The 17,275-nt window shown below is 39.3% G+C and overlaps 1 protein-coding gene across 3 annotated transcripts in view; it reads right to left on the bottom strand.

Moving 5' to 3' along the window:
* Nucleotides 1-17,275, bottom strand: part of GART (phosphoribosylglycinamide formyltransferase, phosphoribosylglycinamide synthetase, phosphoribosylaminoimidazole synthetase) — a 29,519-nt gene that overhangs the window by 9,993 nt on the left and 2,251 nt on the right. For all 3 annotated transcript variants that reach the window (XM_015062575.3, XM_015062573.3, XM_015062574.3), the window contains exons 2-12: nt 14,769-14,954; nt 11,604-11,699; nt 10,963-11,137; nt 9,621-9,732; nt 8,710-8,778; nt 8,104-8,229; nt 5,578-5,665; nt 5,271-5,356; nt 4,675-4,843; nt 2,155-2,386; nt 380-474 (exon numbers count right to left, since the gene is read on the bottom strand). In XM_015062575.3, the coding sequence (XP_014918061.1) occupies nt 380-474; nt 2,155-2,386; nt 4,675-4,843; nt 5,271-5,356; nt 5,578-5,665; nt 8,104-8,229; nt 8,710-8,778; nt 9,621-9,732; nt 10,963-11,137; nt 11,604-11,699; nt 14,769-14,913 (1,393 nt within the window). In that variant the 5' untranslated portion in view covers nt 14,914-14,954. The remainder of the gene's footprint in view (nt 1-379; nt 475-2,154; nt 2,387-4,674; nt 4,844-5,270; nt 5,357-5,577; nt 5,666-8,103; nt 8,230-8,709; nt 8,779-9,620; nt 9,733-10,962; nt 11,138-11,603; nt 11,700-14,768; nt 14,955-17,275) is intronic.

The raw sequence follows: 17,275 nt of genomic DNA, 5'->3' as shown, positions 1-17,275 counted from the left end.
TGCCCCTCCCCTGCTTGTGCACTCTTAAAAAACATAATAATAAAAATAAATAAATAAAATATTTGAGAGAGAGTACAAGTGGGGGAGGGGCTGTCAGCACAGAGCCCAACTCAGGGGTCAATCTCAGGAACTGTGAAATCATGACCTGAGCCAAAACCAAGAGTTGGATGCTTAACTAACTGAGACACCCAAGCGCCTCAAGAAATGCTTTTCTTAGTATTATAGACAAGAAAGCAGAAAACTGGGTATGGCTTACATAGGACAAGACTTACAGGAACCTGGCATTAATTTGGAACATTTTCCTCAGTAAATTACAGATCAATTCTCAGTGTTTCTCAAAGTTAATGAATGAACTAGCAAAGTATAGGCTCTGACTTACCTGGTCTGGAGGTAGCTTTTGCTAAAGGTTTAATTTTCTTGACCAGCATATTTCCAGCTGCAATGTCTACCCCAGATTCCTTGTAAGTCAGGCCCCTAAAGAATTAAACAAAACAAAGCACTTCACCTAAATGCCAGGAAAAGTTATTTTAATTTTAAAGTATTATTTAAAACAGAAGATATCCCTAGTGGTTTTTAGCTCTCCGGACATGGTAGGCCCCATCCGCAGATTTTAACGTTGTCTAGGGCAGGCCCTGGAAATCGAAATGTTTAAATAACTTCCTCAGTTGATTCAGTTGTATCATCACTATTGAGAACTACTTCTCTTATTTCTTCTACAAGTATTCCTCACAGGCAGCTACATATACTAATATTTTGCCACAACATCTCTGTTCAATTTTGGTATGGGAAGGAAAGGAATTCTAAAATGGAGTAAAGAAAGTGAAGATGAGGATTATATGCACTCTCCAAAGAAATCCCTGAATAATGAAACTGGACTCTTACTGCAATAGAGAATTGTGTAAGTTTCCTTTCAGCTGAAGACAGTAAGAAACCAGATAGAAACGCACAAGAGAAAAGCAAAACCAGATAATGATACTCAGTGCACCATTCCCTTCTAAATAAGGCCAACACATTGAACCAGTGCATCTAGAGGTGAAGTTCATGAACAGCACTGGGAATTCAGTAGCCTTGCCTTTCAAAAATGAGTACTTTGATCTACCAAAATGTAGTGATACATGAATAAGTATGTGAAATTTTGTTAGAAACACGGTGTCAGGGTACAAACAGAGTTGATGGCTTTGGCCATTAACTCCAATGAAATTAGCAGTCCAGAGTCATGCTCAAATAGGAAAACAAGTTCTACTGGTTTAAAAAAACCTTTTCTCAGGTAGCAGCTGGCATTATGTCCTCTCATTTTCTTCATCTTTAATAAACTCAGACTAGTATTAAGACCACAGTCCCTTGAAATAGGTCATTTCAATGGAGAATCTAGTTATTTTAAAATAAAAAATAAAACTTTTAGCATGGTATTTTAATGTTCTTAATCCTAAAAAACTTCCAGTATTTAAACTTTGAACGTTTGTCTAGAAGTTAATAGTATTAAGTTTAATTAAGTTACTAAAAATTTCTCATTTTGTCCTAAGACCTGTTTATTTCTCACAGATGAACTCAACGAGTTGTAATTACAATATTTAATAAATTGAAACACCCACATTTGCAATTAATAGTTTATTGATCTTACAAAAAAATAGCTGTATGTACCAACATATAAGGGGTCCAAAAACATATTTCAGTAATAAGTATAAACACAGTAAAAAGTGAGACTGCCAAAATTTACAGTATAATCAAATTAAGTTGCAAAATTACATGGCCAATATTTTCATCTTGAATTCTTGGACAAGACCAGGAACTAAGATAAACATACAACAGTAATGTTTAAATATATGATAACTCAAGGAATAAAAACCTCTTATCCCCATTTTTATTTATGAGTACCTGACAAATGATTATATATATTTAAAATATACAACGTGAAAAAGTTCTTAAACTTTTCAAAACAAAAAGGTACTATGAAGCTTTTTCCATTTCATCTGAATATTGTTTTAACTAGTTTTGACTCCAACTAAATGCAAATAAAAATCAGATCAGTCCCACAGAGAGAAATTATAGAATGACTTAGTACAGGGTTAACAGAAATTCCTACATAGCCATTTATACCAGTTCTGAAGTTGTGCTAGTTCTGAAGCTGTCTTATGACCTTGGTAGGAAATTTACCTGGGCTGTTGGAGGTAAGCTATGGCACGAGAGCCAATGTCCTTCCTGTAAATGGCTCCCTCAAATTTTATAGCAGCTAGTCCTTTCGTGGCTTCTTCAAGGGCTGAAATGAGATTTTCCTGGATGGCTGTTACCGAAAGGACTCTACCCCCACTAGTCACCACTTTGCCATCTTTCAGGGCAGTGCCTGCGTGGAACACCTCCAGTCCTAAAGCTTGAGCCTCAGGAAAGCCTGTAAGAGAGCATATTTATGTAATAACGGCAATCCATGCATCTGAAGTAGTTTTTAGTTTTCATAAGGTTTTTAAATAAGATTTTTATTTCACTTAAATGAATCTTCACAGTAATCCCATCAGGAAGGAATAAAGCACCAGGGCAACAAATAGACCCTCTCTCTTAAGAACAGCCTGTTCTGCTATTGGGTGACAGGTGTATTATCAGAAACCTGTGTTATCATAAACCTCATGTGAGAACTTTTAATAGGGGAGGGAAAAAAGAAAAAAAAAGAACCCAAGTCCTGAAAAGCTTAGGCCCTAAACAAAGAGGTGAACCTTAAACAATGTCAGGATTAGGGGTGCTGACTTCCCTTGACAGTTCAAAATCCATGTATAACTTCTGACTCCTCAAAAACTCTACTAATAGTCTACTGTCCAACAGAAGCCTTACCAATAACATCAACAGTCAATTAATGTGTATTTTGTATGTTACGCATACTGTATGCTACATTCTTTTTTTATACAATTTTTTTTTCAACGTTTATTTATTTTTGGGACAGAGAGAGACAGAGCATGAACGGGGGAGGGGCAGAGAGAGAGGGAGACAAAGAATTGGAAACAGGCTCCAGGCTCTGAGCCATCAGCCCAGAGCCCGACGCGGGGCTCGAACTCACGGACCGCGAGACCGTGACCTGGCTGAAGTCGGACGCTTAACCGACTGCGCCACCCAGGCGCCCCTACATTCTTATAATAAGGTAAGTTAGAGAAAAGAAAATGTTATCAAGAAAGTCATAAGGGAGAGAAAATGCATTTATGGTATATTGTGTTGTAAAAAAAAAAAAAATCCACGTGTAAGTAGACTCATGCAGTTCAAACCCATGTTCTTCAAGGGTGAGCTGTACAGTTATTTTCTCCTGATAGGACATTAAAAACTAAAACTTAAAAGATGGGAAAAGGAAAAACAACAACAACAACAAAAACCCTGTAAACATCAATGAATAAAATCTTCATTTGATTACATCTTTTACTTTTGGAATTTCTTTTTTATCATAGCCATCTAAGTTGCTTTCTTCTTTAAATAACCAAAGGAGTAACTGTAATGCAAAACATATTCTTAATCTTTTCCCTAATGCAACAACTGTAAAATTTTAAGACAAATTTAAATTTGGTTTCAGGCCCTGTCTAAAATCCCTAGCTTAATTTTCTTTTAAATTACTTTTAAACTCTCATATATAATTTTACACCTAATATATTATCTGACCATATTTTCTGTATTCTCAAGTGACCAACATGGGCAGCTTATACAAAGATAACCTCTTAATTAAAAACAAAAAAGAACAAAAAAAACCCCACACACTCTTATATATTCAGTTTGTCCTTTTTGGTCATTACTTCTCTTAGCATTGCAGTTGGTAACTTGTTAGAAGTCTTCCCTAAATGTTATAACACTAGGGCATTCAGTTCCAAATACCTACTGGTGTTGGGAATACCTAATATTGCTGTGTCAGAAATGACTATTACACTTGTCACCTCAGTCTTGGGAGATTTCACCAATTTAAGTGATCTTGAGTCTATCCCTTCTCTTTGTTCATTTTAAAAGGCAATCAATTCCTACCTGCTCAGCTGCCACGTGTGGGACTCACAGGGCAGTGGACTTGTCTGGGCAAGGCAGGAAATGGGGTATTTGAACCAATGCACTATTGGGGTCCTGAGGGAGGCCAAACTACAGCCTGCCAGGGATCATGGAGGTCTGCCTTGGGGCTTATGGCACTAGAACTTACGTGGCATTTTAAGACACTGTTTTATTTAGTATCATTTAACAAGAGATACCTCATTTCCTATAAAGGGAAACAGAAGAGAAGGCTATTGTTTTGAAACTTTTAATTCTGACATCCCAGTGACTATGGGGTACGCTGCAAATGGAAGAGGGGGTGGGGTCTAGTTGTGATGCCTCTGGGATGTGTCTCACTGATGTAGCTTCTACCAATGTTCCTCTGACTCTCATAAATTCCCTTTATCTTCCTGGCTCTTGGAGGGTGGAAAAGAAAGAAACAGCAAGTGATATTCTAGAAACCTGGCTAGGCCTACTTAGGTCTTCTTGTGAGGAAGAGAAACTGATGGCAATTTTTTAAATACAGTAATTCTGGATATTTGAAACCCACATCCAACATGGTTAAAACTCCCTTCAAGGTTTCTGATGGCCTTATACCCTTAAAAGGCACAGAGCAGAGCACGGGAGGAAGGCCTGCTGTAACACAGGTCACTTGTTGCACTCTAATCCCACCTTTGGTTCCCGGGTATTCACCTGTTATCTCCACACCCTTGGTGTAATCTCCTGGGTAGCCCTTACTTGCCATCACGACAGTTAGGGCGGTGCGGTTTTCCAGCCAGACAGGCAAAGATGTGTGGAGCAGGCCATCAAAGGTAGACTGAATCACTTCATAAAGATCACTTTTAAGCAGCGGGAGGATCACCTGGGAAAACATAAATCAACATGGCAACTGAGAGAAACTTTAGTTCTCTCTAGACATTTTATTCACTGAGATACCAGCAGAACCTGCACATATTTCTTTTTTTTTTTTTTTAATTTTTTTTCAACGTTTATTTATTTTTGAGACAGAGAGAGACAGAGCATGAACAGGGGAGGGGCAGAGAGAGAGGGAGACACAGAATCTGAAACAGGCTGCAGGCTCTGAGCGGTCAGCACAGAGCTCGATGCGGGGCTCGAACTCACGGGCCGTGAGATCATGACCTGAGCCGAAGTCGGACACCCAACCGACCAAGCCACCCAGGCGCCCCTGCACATATTTCTTAAAGGTAATTATTTCCAGGCTGATAAAATCCTGAGATTAAGAAACACATCAACAAAGTACCACTTTATATACTGTCTTTATTACTCACCTGGCACTCTGGATCACCGAAACGGCAATTAAACTCCAGAACTTTTGGGCCATCCTTGGTCAGCATTATACCAGCATAGAGGACACCTTCAATGAAAAAGGAAAAAAAAACCAAAAAACTATCATGAAAACATTGTATCGCGACTGAAAATTAAAGTATGTTTCTAACACTCGAAGTTTTGCACTAACCATGGCAAACTTTACAACAGGGCTCAATTAAAAGGTGGTGAAAAAAGAAAGTGGGGAAGTTTTGTCAAGGTGTAAAGTCGCTCCATGAATAATGCCCACAGTGACATCAGTGTGCTCACCTGTGTATGGCATACCCTCCTGCTGCATGCCATCCACTGTCCTCTGAAGGACTGTATTTTTTATTTTCAGCAGCAAATCCTTGGAAACCTGGGGATCATATAGGAATATTTAAATATAACTGGGTATTAAAAAAATGTCTTATAAGCAGTACTATATGGGACAATGAAAACTATCATTTTTTACTACTTCAGATAAGCTGACTACTTTATTTACTTATTTTTAAATATTTATTTTGGGGAGAATGCAAGTGGGGGATGGGCAGAGAGAGGAGGACAGAGGACCCAAAGTGGGCTCTGTGCTGACAGACTGACAGCAGCGAGCCCTATGTGGGGCTCGAACCCACAAACCTCAAGTTCATGATCTGAGCTGAAGTCAGATGCTCAACCGACTGAATCACCCAGGTGCCCCTAGGCTAAGCACTTTAAATTCATAAGCTTTTAAAATCTTCACATTGACCCTTTAAGTATTTAGCCTTACTTTTATAAAAAGGAAAGAAAACCTCTGAGAGATAAAGCAGAAGCTAGATTATGTATTATTTACTGATCGGGGTCAGCTGCTGTTTTATGACTAAGTATTAAATCATCTTTACCAGTAAACCTACAGAATTCCAAACGTGTACACACTTAAAACTCACTAAAAAGAGTTTCCTAAACCATAATAATAGTAAAAATGAAAAAAGTTCCCCTCCCACCTTGAGGCTCTTTTGTATCCTTCTAGTATATTCTATGCCTATTCCATAAGCCTATAAAATTAAGAATGTGAAAGTTTATAAATTACAAAAATTAGACCTAGACATAGTTCTTTTTTAAAAAAGATTTTAGGGGCGCCTGGATGGCTCAGTCGGTTAAGCAGCTGACTTCGGCTCAGGTCATGATCTCGCGGTTCGTGAGTTCGAGCCCCGCGATGGGCTCTGTGCTGACAGCTCAGAACCTGGAGCCTGTTTCAGATTCTGTGTCTCCCTCTCTCTCTGACCCTCCCCCGTTCATGCTCTCTCTCTGTCTCAAAAATAAATAAACGTTAAAAAAAAAATTAAAAAAAAATAAAATAAAATAAAAAAGATTTTACTTTTTGAAGTTTTAACTAATTTCTATACCCAATGTGGGGCTTGAACTCAAAACCCTGAGACCAAGAGCTGCATGCTTTATTGACTTCGCCAGCCAGGCGCCCCTAAAGATAGCTCTTGTACTAAAATCACTTTTATTGAATAGTAGTTTTAATACTTATAAAACAATGGGGTGCTGGGTGGCTCAGTCAGTTGAGTGACCCACTCTTGATTTTGGCTCAGGTCATGATCCCAGGGCTGTGAGATCAAGCCCTACATCGGGCTCCCCACTGAACACGGAGCCTGAATAAGATTCTCTGTCCTTCTGCCTCTCTCCCCCGCTTTCTCTTTCTAAAATTAAAAAACAAAAATCTTACAGCTTTAAGTAAATCCTGTTTTATTTTTAATCTTTTAATCAATAAAAGTGTGTATAAGGCACTACATATACTAGCACAAACAACTGTGACTAATCATCAGTGAAAAGAATGGGTGAGTTTCTGAAGTGCTAGTTCTACTTAAAAGACACCCAATGCAATTCCTTATAAAAACTGTCCAAAAATTGTTTGGAAACATACTTTATGTACTCATTATGAAGTACAGAAACCATAAAAACAAATTATAGTCTGACATGGTTCTCAGTTCATCTCTCTTTCACACACACAGACACGCACACATTTAATGAGCACTTATGTGCTAGGCCTTGGATATCCAAAGATGATTAAAAAATAACTCTAGGGGCCCCTGGGTGGCTCAGTCAGTTGAGTGTCCAACTTCGGCTCAGGTCATGATCTCACAGCTCCTGAGTTCAAGCTCCATGTCGGGCTCTGTCCTGACAGCTCAGAGCTTGGAGCCTGTTTAAGATTCTGTGTCTCCCTCTCTCTCTGTTCCTTCCCTGCTTGCACACTCTGTCTCAAAAATAAATAAACATTAAAAAAAAATTTTTTTTTTTAAATTCTGTACTATAATTGGCTCTCATGGGTTAAAAACAGGGTGTAGAGAGCAGGAGCTAGAAGGATTTCAAACCACGGTTCTTCAAGGACTTTACAAAAGGTTTTCACTCATTCATTTATATTTTTATACAATTTATTGTCAACTTAGCTAACATACAGTGTGCTCTTGGCTTCAGGAGTAGATCCCTGTGATTCATCACTTACATACAACACCCACTGCTCATCCCAACAAGTGCCCTCCTCAATGCCCATCACCCATTTCTACCGCCCTCCCCCTATCCGCATCAACCCTCAGTTTGTTCTGTTTCTTATGGTTTGCCTCCCTCTCTGTTTGTAACTATTTTTCTCCTTCCCTTCCCCCATGGTCTTTGTTTCTGAGTGAAACTAGAAGAGATACTTGTCATTTAATAGGAAATCCAAGTTGCTGATTAGTAGCATCACGTACAGAAAACAGACAGAAAAACATGGTCCAAGGGCTCTTTGAGAAGACCAAACCATGACTGCTGAACTTGAGCTGGACTTCTGGGAAGTACCTGAGGTGCTGGACAATAGGCTCCCATTCCCCCTGTGTTGGGGCCGTGATCGCCCTCCAGCAGTCGTTTATGGTCTTGTGCTGGGGGCATGGGGGCCACGGTCCTGCCATCAGTGAAGCACAGACACTGCAGAGAAAACAAAATAAGGAGACCTTAATAAGGAGAACTAGATGTACCATAACTCTAATCAGGAGAAAAAAAAAATTTTTTTTTTTCAAGTGAGTTGAAACATAAGTAACCCTAAGCTATTTACATCAAGAATCAAAAGATTTTGTATACTCAGTTTCTGAAGGGTCTGTAATTTTTGAGCAAGTTAGGAAAAAAAGGTAAAGCTAATTTCAAAGTGAAATATTTCAACTTTTCCCCCCTTAAATAATAGATGATAAAAACCCAAGTCCTCTACTGATATACTGTGTGTGATTAAGAGAGAATAAATTCTTTTTTCGCTTGCATCCAAAATATTAAACATATACAAATTCCTTTGTAGGTGCTGGGTTTATGCTTTCAGATGAAGCAACCAGAATAAATAAAATCTTTTTGGGACTCATAGATCAGGTAATACAACTTCTCATACTCTGTAAGAGCCCAGAAGATGAATACACTTACAGAAACCTCTTCTCCTTCAAGAAGTTCTTCAATGACAATTGTTTCTCCAGCTGCTCCATAAGCTTTCTCCTTGCACATGAAAAAAAAGAAAGTTAAGCTTTTAATATTTACTTAATGGGCTGTTGTCATTTTTCACAATTTCTATTATGAACCAATTCTAGTATTGTAATTTCCCCTTCCTTTTCTGAAAGCCTCAAAGGAACATATGAATGTTTTCTTTTTTGTTTACTTATTTAAGTAATCTCTAAACCTGATGTGTGGCTTGAACTCACAACCCTGAGATCGTGACCCTCAGACCCTCCGGCTGAGCCAGACAGGCACCCCATATGAATGTTTCCTATTTTGTCAAGTGGCAATGACACAGAGCTAGCACTGGTACAGATGAAATGAACACATCATTAACACTCTTCTGGGGATCTGGCTTTCCAGTTTCAAATAATGTAACAGAGAAGCAGATTTTTTCATCATTACCATTTAACTCTTATGTGTGATTATAATTAGAATATGCTTGCCTAGAGAATCCTGTGAAAATATATTTTGACAAGTGAGATCAATAACCAAGATGGATCATAAAAGAAAAGTAAGGGTATTAATTCCATGCTTCACTTCTCTTAGACCTGGGACATAACAAATACTTGTCTTCATAGATGGCTGAGAATTTGAATGTTCTGTAGTCTGAGGATTTTCTACCTTCCATAGCAGACAACAAAGCATGCTACAACTTACTTCCAAAGAATAGCATCATGGTTTAGCTATCAGTGTAGATTTGTAAAAAGCCTTTTATAGAGATGGATTATAATACACAGTATTACAACAGATAACTGATGGGTTTGCTAGACTGTGTCCTTGAGACACAATTCATAAACTTACAAGTATTCATCACAGTGTGACTTTTCCAGAGAACAACCTACCTGCATGATCTCCTGTACAGCCCTGCAGGCTTCTTCTGTGCTCTTTGCAACAATCACCCCTTTCCCAGCTGCAAGACCACTGGCCTTCACAACCAAAGCAGGGAAGTCTGCACTATAAAGACAGAGTCATCTTCAACATTTAATAAATCCTTACAGTTTAAAATGCTCTAGGATGTCATAATGATAAGCTATAGCAACTGAAAAGCAGAAAGAAGAAAAAGTGCTTGTACCGACATCATTTTGATACTTCCTGCCAGGATTTTTTCCCCTACGTATTCCTTTAGAGTTGTGATCATAAAGTACATACAATTTTGCTTTTTTCACTTATCATGAGATCATATAGGCAAGGTCTTTGGAAACTGAAGCAGCTGTATAGCACAGGTATGGAATGATCCTTAGGAATAAAGTAGTGAATTGTACTCTCATTCTAGTAGAAGATGTAACTGTGTAAGACCAGTGTTAAGTGTGGATACATAAGTCGTTTCTGAGAGTACACAGAAGAAACTGTTCTTGGTAGTTTCTTCTGTTGGATGGGAGTGGAGATCTACAAGGAGACTTACCCAAAATAAGTAACAAAATTGTTACTTACCCAAGTCATCTGGCTATAAGAAAATAATAACATTCAGTGTCTAAAAACCCTATAGGATGAAAAATAATGAAACTGACTCAACTAAAAGGAAAACATACCAGATAAAAGGGAGAAATGTCAACAAAAAAGGGCAAAGGCATGTACCTACCATCATTTGTTAATTGCTTTATGTTTTTATTTTATCTCTTTTGAGAGAGACACAGAGAGAGCGAGCGAGCTAGCGAGCAAGTAAGGGAGGGGCAGAGAGACAGGGGGACAGAGGATCTCAGGCAGGCTCTGTGCTGACAGCACAGAGACGGATGCTTAGCTCAAACTCACTAAGTGTGAGATCATAACCGCAGTCAGACGCTTAGCCAACCAAGCCACCCAGGTGCCCCTAACTGCTTAATATTTTTAACACAATAAAGAACAAGAATGTTTCGTCTTTTTAGATCTCAGTCCAGGTGGCAGAAGGCTAAGTGAAGATTCCTCACTCTAGTTAATTATTTATGAAAAAGCCAATATCCTTTATGTTGTAAGATGCCATTGTGTCAGTTTGGCTGTGAAAGGAGAGCCTGACTGCTGAATCAAATGTTATCTTTCCCTTAGAAACTCTTCACTTATATTAAAAAAATTCTTCTTTCTGCAAGGCCACAGAGTGTACAACTATACATGCCCAGGGTCCTAACCTACACAGCATGAGCCCCCCCCCCCCCCCGAATTATCTTACTATAAACCTGTGACACAAAAGTGACCTGTGTATCTTCTAGCTACCTCATAATAAAGCTGCAGGCCTCCTCAGGTCTGGTGAAAGCTCTCCACCGTGCGGTAGGGATTCCGTGTCGGTCCATAAACTCTTTGGCAAATCTCTTGCTGGACTCTAACTGAGCTGCTTCTGCTGTGGGACCAAAGCATCGCACTCCTGCAGAGGTCAGGTTCCCAACAATTCCTATTGATGGAAACAGGCAGCCTTAGGTGAACCAAGGTCTCTGTAGGGCCTTCTGACTCTGAAGAATCACGATTAGACTAAGTCTATAGGGACATAAAGCAGATAAGTAGTGGCAGAAAATAACCAGATCATTCATATTGTCTCCAGGATAGAAACAGAAACTTTAGTACCATGTGATTCAAACCCAGCAAAAATGATGTGCTGGGGTCAAGTGCAGGATTATTAAATGGACACCAGAACAGAGCAGAATATGAACACATAAAATGTTTCCCACAGTTGCAGATTTGATCTTTCATTCATCACATTACTGATACATTAGGGAAAAAAAACGTAGAATCCATACATTTCAAGAGGGTGAAAGCTCTTTTTCCAACGTGATAGAAGATTAAAAATCCTCATCTTAGATGATCTCTAAGCTCGTGTTGGCAATGCATATATTATATTGATAAATAGAAACAAACTTTACCAGCAGCCAGAGGTGCCTCTGGTCCAACAACTACGAATTCAATGTTCTCATCTTTGCAGAACTGAGCAAGGGCAGTGTGATCACTTATCGAGATGGCTGTGAACAGAAAAACAAACCCATCTCACTTGATAAAACATTAACAGTCATGCTGAAAAACAAGGACTTTATTTTTAGATGCCTATTAACTATTGGTTTTCTTTTACGGATACAGATGATAGTTTCACTGTGAGATATTCAGAACCTACTGCATTAAACTAACCAACATAGCTCAGTCCTCCATCACTACAGCCAGTTAGATGACAATACCAGTAAGCTTCCCAAAGAGCTATTAAAAGTCCTTTGTCACATTGATTGTAAGCAAAAAATGTACCACAGGATATATTCAGAAACTGTCTTTTAATGTCATTTATTCAAGATTTACTGAGAACCACTATATGCTAGATTCTGTACTAGTCACTCGGTTAAGATACTAATAGAGTCCCTACACTTAGGATGCTTGTGTGGGAATTTTGGGTAATAAATATGCAAGCAAAAAAAAAAAAAAAAAGAAAAACAAAAAAAAACCAAGTGTGAACAAATCAGGCAAATTTGATGTCAGGTGAATTGGGAGGCTATTCCAGGAAGGGTCTTTGGGCAGAGATGTGTAAGGTACGAACTGAATGATAATTTTAAGACCTAGCTTCCTTCTTCAACCCACAAGTCAGGTAAGTTTTCTCAATGGAGTTCTAAATAATTAGCAGCAGGATCAACCGTATGCAAAGTATGGGTTGATTCCATAAGCACCCTCATGCTTCACTGTATCTGGACCACCATTCTTTTTTGCTTTTGTTTTTTAGATTTATTTTTTTAACGTTTATTTGAGAGAGAGCAAGGGTGCACACCAATGGGGGAAGGGCAGAGAGAGAGAAAGAGAATCACAAGTAGGCTCTGCACCGTCAGCACGGGAGCCTGACAGGGGACTTGATCTCATGAACCACGAGATCATGACCTGAGCTGAAATCAACACCTAGATGTTTAACTGACTGAGCCACCCAGGAGCCCCTGGACTACCATTCTTAAGTTGGCTGAAGTCTTTTTTTTTTTTTTAACGTTTTTTATTTATTTTTGGGACAGAGAGAGACACAGCATGAACGGGGGAGGGGCAGAGAGAGAGGGAGACACAGAATCGGAAACAGGCTGCAGGCTCTGAGCCATCAGCCCAGAGCCTGACGCGGGGCTCGAACTCATGGACTGCGAGATCGTGACCTGGCTGAAGTCGGATGCTTAACCGACTGCGCCACCCAGGCGCCCCAAGTTGGCTGAAGTCTTAAACTATGATGTTTGTGATGTGTAGGGGGTAAGTGCAGAAAGAGTAGGGTTCTCAACTTGTGAGCTGCCTGAGTAGGATAAGGATAGAAAACCATGTACTCAGGGTTGGTATCTGCTAACACAACTGGGCTGAGCAGAGCTGACTACATCTGCACAGCAGAGAGTGGCAAGAGAAAAATACCTATTCTGTTGCTACAAGTGGTAGCAGTCTCATGGCAATCTTGAGATTTTCATGGGCCAGTCTACAGGACATCAACTGTTATTTACACAGAACGTGCCAGTTCTTCAATAAATCCATTAAGATACCTCACCCGCAAAACTAAGAACCAGGGAAGCAGATGTTTCATTTATCATTTTTTCTTTTTGGTCCTATGTACACAATTATCTTCTCCCAGTTTGTGGCTTGTTGGGCCTATGTTCTCTCCATAAATATTATGTGCCATACAGGGTACTAGGCATGATGGATGCAATACAAAAACAAGACAGATGGGTTTCTTGCCCTCATGTAGCTTACAATCTAGAGCTTATGTTCCTGCAGGGAAATGATGATAGGAGATAGACAATAGAAAAGTAAATATGTACAATGGTTCATGACTGAAAGCATATGAAATGGGGTGGGCACGCTTTACCTAGAAGTTTCAGGAAAGACCTCTTTGAGGAGAGAACACATAGACTGAGACCTGAATGACAGGGAGCCAGTCATGCTAGGGGTGGGAACAAATACCAAGTTCAAGGCAGCTCTGTTTGGGAAAATGGCAGAACTGCATGGACAGAGAGCACACTGAACAAAATACAAAGGACATAAAAGATCAGGCTGGAAAGTGATACAGGAGCCAGACTGCAAAGGGCTTTGATAGTTAGGAGTTTGAGTTCTATTCTAAGGAAGTCACTAAAGAATTTAAGGTAGTGTGAGAACTGAACATTTTTTTTCACTTCTACCAGTGAAAGAGATAAAGGTTGAGGTCTATTATGGACTCAGATTTGCCAAAATTTACTTTTAATAGCACCGCTCAACTTTTCATTTCCAAAAATACACATCAAAACGCCTTTACCCTTAGGCACCTGTGACTTTTTCAATGGATGTGTTTTGTAACGTTTATAGTAATTTAAGATAAAGAAATGCTACCCTCTGAACAAGATACCTTTTTTTTTTAAGTAGGCTTCACACCCGTGCAGAGCCCAATGCGGAGCTTGATCTCACAACCCTGAGATCAAGAGTTGGATGCTTAACTGACTTGAGCCATCCAGGTGCCCCTGAATAAGATACCTTAAATTTACAACATACAAGTATTTAAATTACCACATACATCTTAAGGTTAAGAAAAGCATTCAAATATGAATAACTATCGACTCTATAAAGAACAGATGTGGTTGACATTTATCATTTACGATTATTAGCTATTACTCCCAACTTTATTTTTTTTGTATTTAAAATTTTTTTTTAAAGTGTATTCATTTTTGAGAGACAGAGTGTGAGTGGGGGGAGGGGCAGAGAAAGAGGGAGATACAGAATCCAAAGCAGCTCCAGGCTCTGAGCTGTCAGCACAGAGCCCGACGCAGGGCTTGAACCCATGAACTGTGAGATCATGACCTAAGCCCAAGTCAGACGCTTAACCGACTGAGCCACCCAGGCGCCCCTACTTACTTGTTTTTTTGAAAAAGAGCACACGTGTACGGGAGAGGGGTAAAGAGAGAAAGCAAGACAGAATCTTAAGCAGACTCCATGCTCAGGGCGGAGCCCAACACAGAGTTGCATCTCCTAAGTGTGAGATCCTGACCTGAGCAGAAATCAAGTCAGACACTTAACTGACTAAGCCACCCAGGCGACCCTTACTCCCCACTTTTAAAGATGATTACCAGTATTTGAAATCTTTTCCAAGCAGGCAGTGCCTGCATTGCCCGGGGCAACCAACACATGTTTGACACGATTAGACTGTGCAAGTTTCCAGGCCAGTGTATGTTCCCTTCCGCCACCGCCAATTACAAGTACACGGGCTGCCATTGCTCTGTCTGCAAAGCAGGAATTCCAAAGGAAAATAAAAGCTGCAGAAAGAAAACCACAGTTATTTTATAATGCATAAACTTTAGAAATCACAATTTGTAAATATGATTTAAGTGGTCACTTGTAATCCTACAAATAACATTTTACTCCCCAGATTTATTTATGAAAAATTAGGGATCATAATTTGAGATGACAATATTCATGAGGATTAGGGAGGTATGTATTTATGGAATCTCCACCCCTGATGTGGGGCCTGTACTCATGACCCCGAGATCAAGAGCTGCATGCTGTAATGACTGAGCTAGCCAGGCGCCCCAAGGTAGGTATTTTAATTTTTTTTTTCAACGTTTATTTTATTTTTGGGATAGAGAGAGACAGAGCATGAACGGCGGAGGGGCAGAGAGAGAGGGAGACACAGAATTGGAAACAGGCTCCAGGCTCTGAGCCATCAGCCCAGAGCCCGACACGGGGCTCGAACTCATGGACCACGAGATCGTGACCTGGCTGAAGTCGGACGCTTAACCGACTGCGCCACCCAGGCGCCCCTAAGGTAGGTATTTTAAAAATGAGGCAGACTGGCCTAGAGCTAGGTTAAGGAATTAAATGGTGACTTCTAACCTGATTTAAAAAAAAAAAAAATTCCTATGAATAATCACCTTTCTTTAGGTTTTACTTCACTCTTTTTGAAATTTTTTTAAAAGTTTATTTTTTGAGTGAGAGAGAGAAAGGCATGTGAGTGGGGGAGGGGCAGAGAGAGACCGACTGAGAAAGAATTCCAAGCAGGGCCCACTGCCAGTGCAGAGCTCCACACAGGGTTTGAACCCACAAACCAGGAGATCATGACCTCAGCCTAATTCAAGAGTCAGAAGCTTAACCAACTGAGCCACCCAGGTGCCCCTACTTTTCCTCTTTTGAAAGATTTGCAATCATCAATCCTTAGTTAAACAAGAATCCTAACATTTCAAATTTAAACCTCAAATTTAATATACCTGCTTCTAAATGTTGAGATACCACAGATAAGACTTTAAAGTTATCATAAACTGGAAGAAATATTTAAGATTGGGGCTTGTATAGGGCCAGAGAGTAAATATTTTCATTTTCATCTTTGAGGGTCATAAGATCTCTATGGTAACAGCTCAACTCTGTCACTGTGGCACGAAAGCAGCCATAGACAATACAGAAATGGATGAACATGGTTATGTTCAGTGAAACCTTACATAAATAGGCAGTGGGCTGTAAGTCATAGTTTGCCTATATTCCGCTCTAAGCAGTAGGAAGCTATCACAGGCTCATAAAGAATAATCATGAGTGTGTTTCAATAAAACTTTATTTATGGACACTGTAATGTGAATATCTTACAGTTTTCAAATGTCTTAAAAATATCATTCTTCCTTTAAATTCTTCCTAATCATGTAACAATTGTGAAAATTGTTCTTATTTGGTGAGCTGTACAAAAACTGGTGGCAGGAAGGATTTGGTACAAGGGCCAGTTTGCGGACTCCTGATTTAAGTAGTGCAATATGCTAGAAGGTTGGTACAGAAGGCAAACTCAAACTTGAACACGTCTCACCATAGCTCTGGCATTTGATTCTCAGCTGGACGGATATAACACCTATCTCAACTCAAGTCAGCAGTGTAATCTTGGCTAAACTCTTACTACCTGTAATTCGATTTCTTTACATCTTAAAAGATGGAAGTAGGAGAACTTGCTTAAGAAGCTATATTAAGGGTTAACTGAAATAACATTTTCTTTGAAATGACATTTATAAACAGTTAATACAATTTCTGACAGCAGCAATAAATGCGAGCTTGTTATATTTTATTACTTTTACGTAAGTTGATACATTAAGAGATACAAGTACTAACAGGGAGAGAAAAGCCAAAGGAATAAATACTTGTCACACTAGTCTACTAATTTCTAGAAGACGTTTCATTAGGTAGAAGGCAAACTGAAGACAGCAGAAAAGAAAACTGAAATCAGTAACTTGAGTGATGCTAGGATTACATATTTACAGAAAAATCTAGGCTGGTAATACAAAACACTTACAACTTTTAAGCACTTACTTTGTGCCAGATGCTATTCTAAACGCTTTTCACGAGAATTGCTTCACAATCGTAAGAATTCTATGAGGTAGCTACTATAACCACCCCACTGTACAGATAAGAAACTGAGGTCCACTTGGGTTAAACAACTTGCTGTATGTCACATATCTAAGAGGAAGTGAAGCCTTGATTCCAAAGTATGCAATTTTGCTTTGGATAGTCTTCACAGTTGAGATGATGATTACTTAAAATTTGAGGAAGAGAAAAGTCGCTATTGTCTCAGACAAAAGCTATTTTTAACAAAAAACAGCCTTGTCAC

Source organism: Acinonyx jubatus, chromosome C2 (assembly GCF_027475565.1).
Source record: "Acinonyx jubatus isolate Ajub_Pintada_27869175 chromosome C2, VMU_Ajub_asm_v1.0, whole genome shotgun sequence".
NCBI lineage: Eukaryota > Metazoa > Chordata > Mammalia > Carnivora > Felidae > Acinonyx > Acinonyx jubatus.
This window is presented reverse-complemented; position numbering and strand designations above follow the sequence as displayed.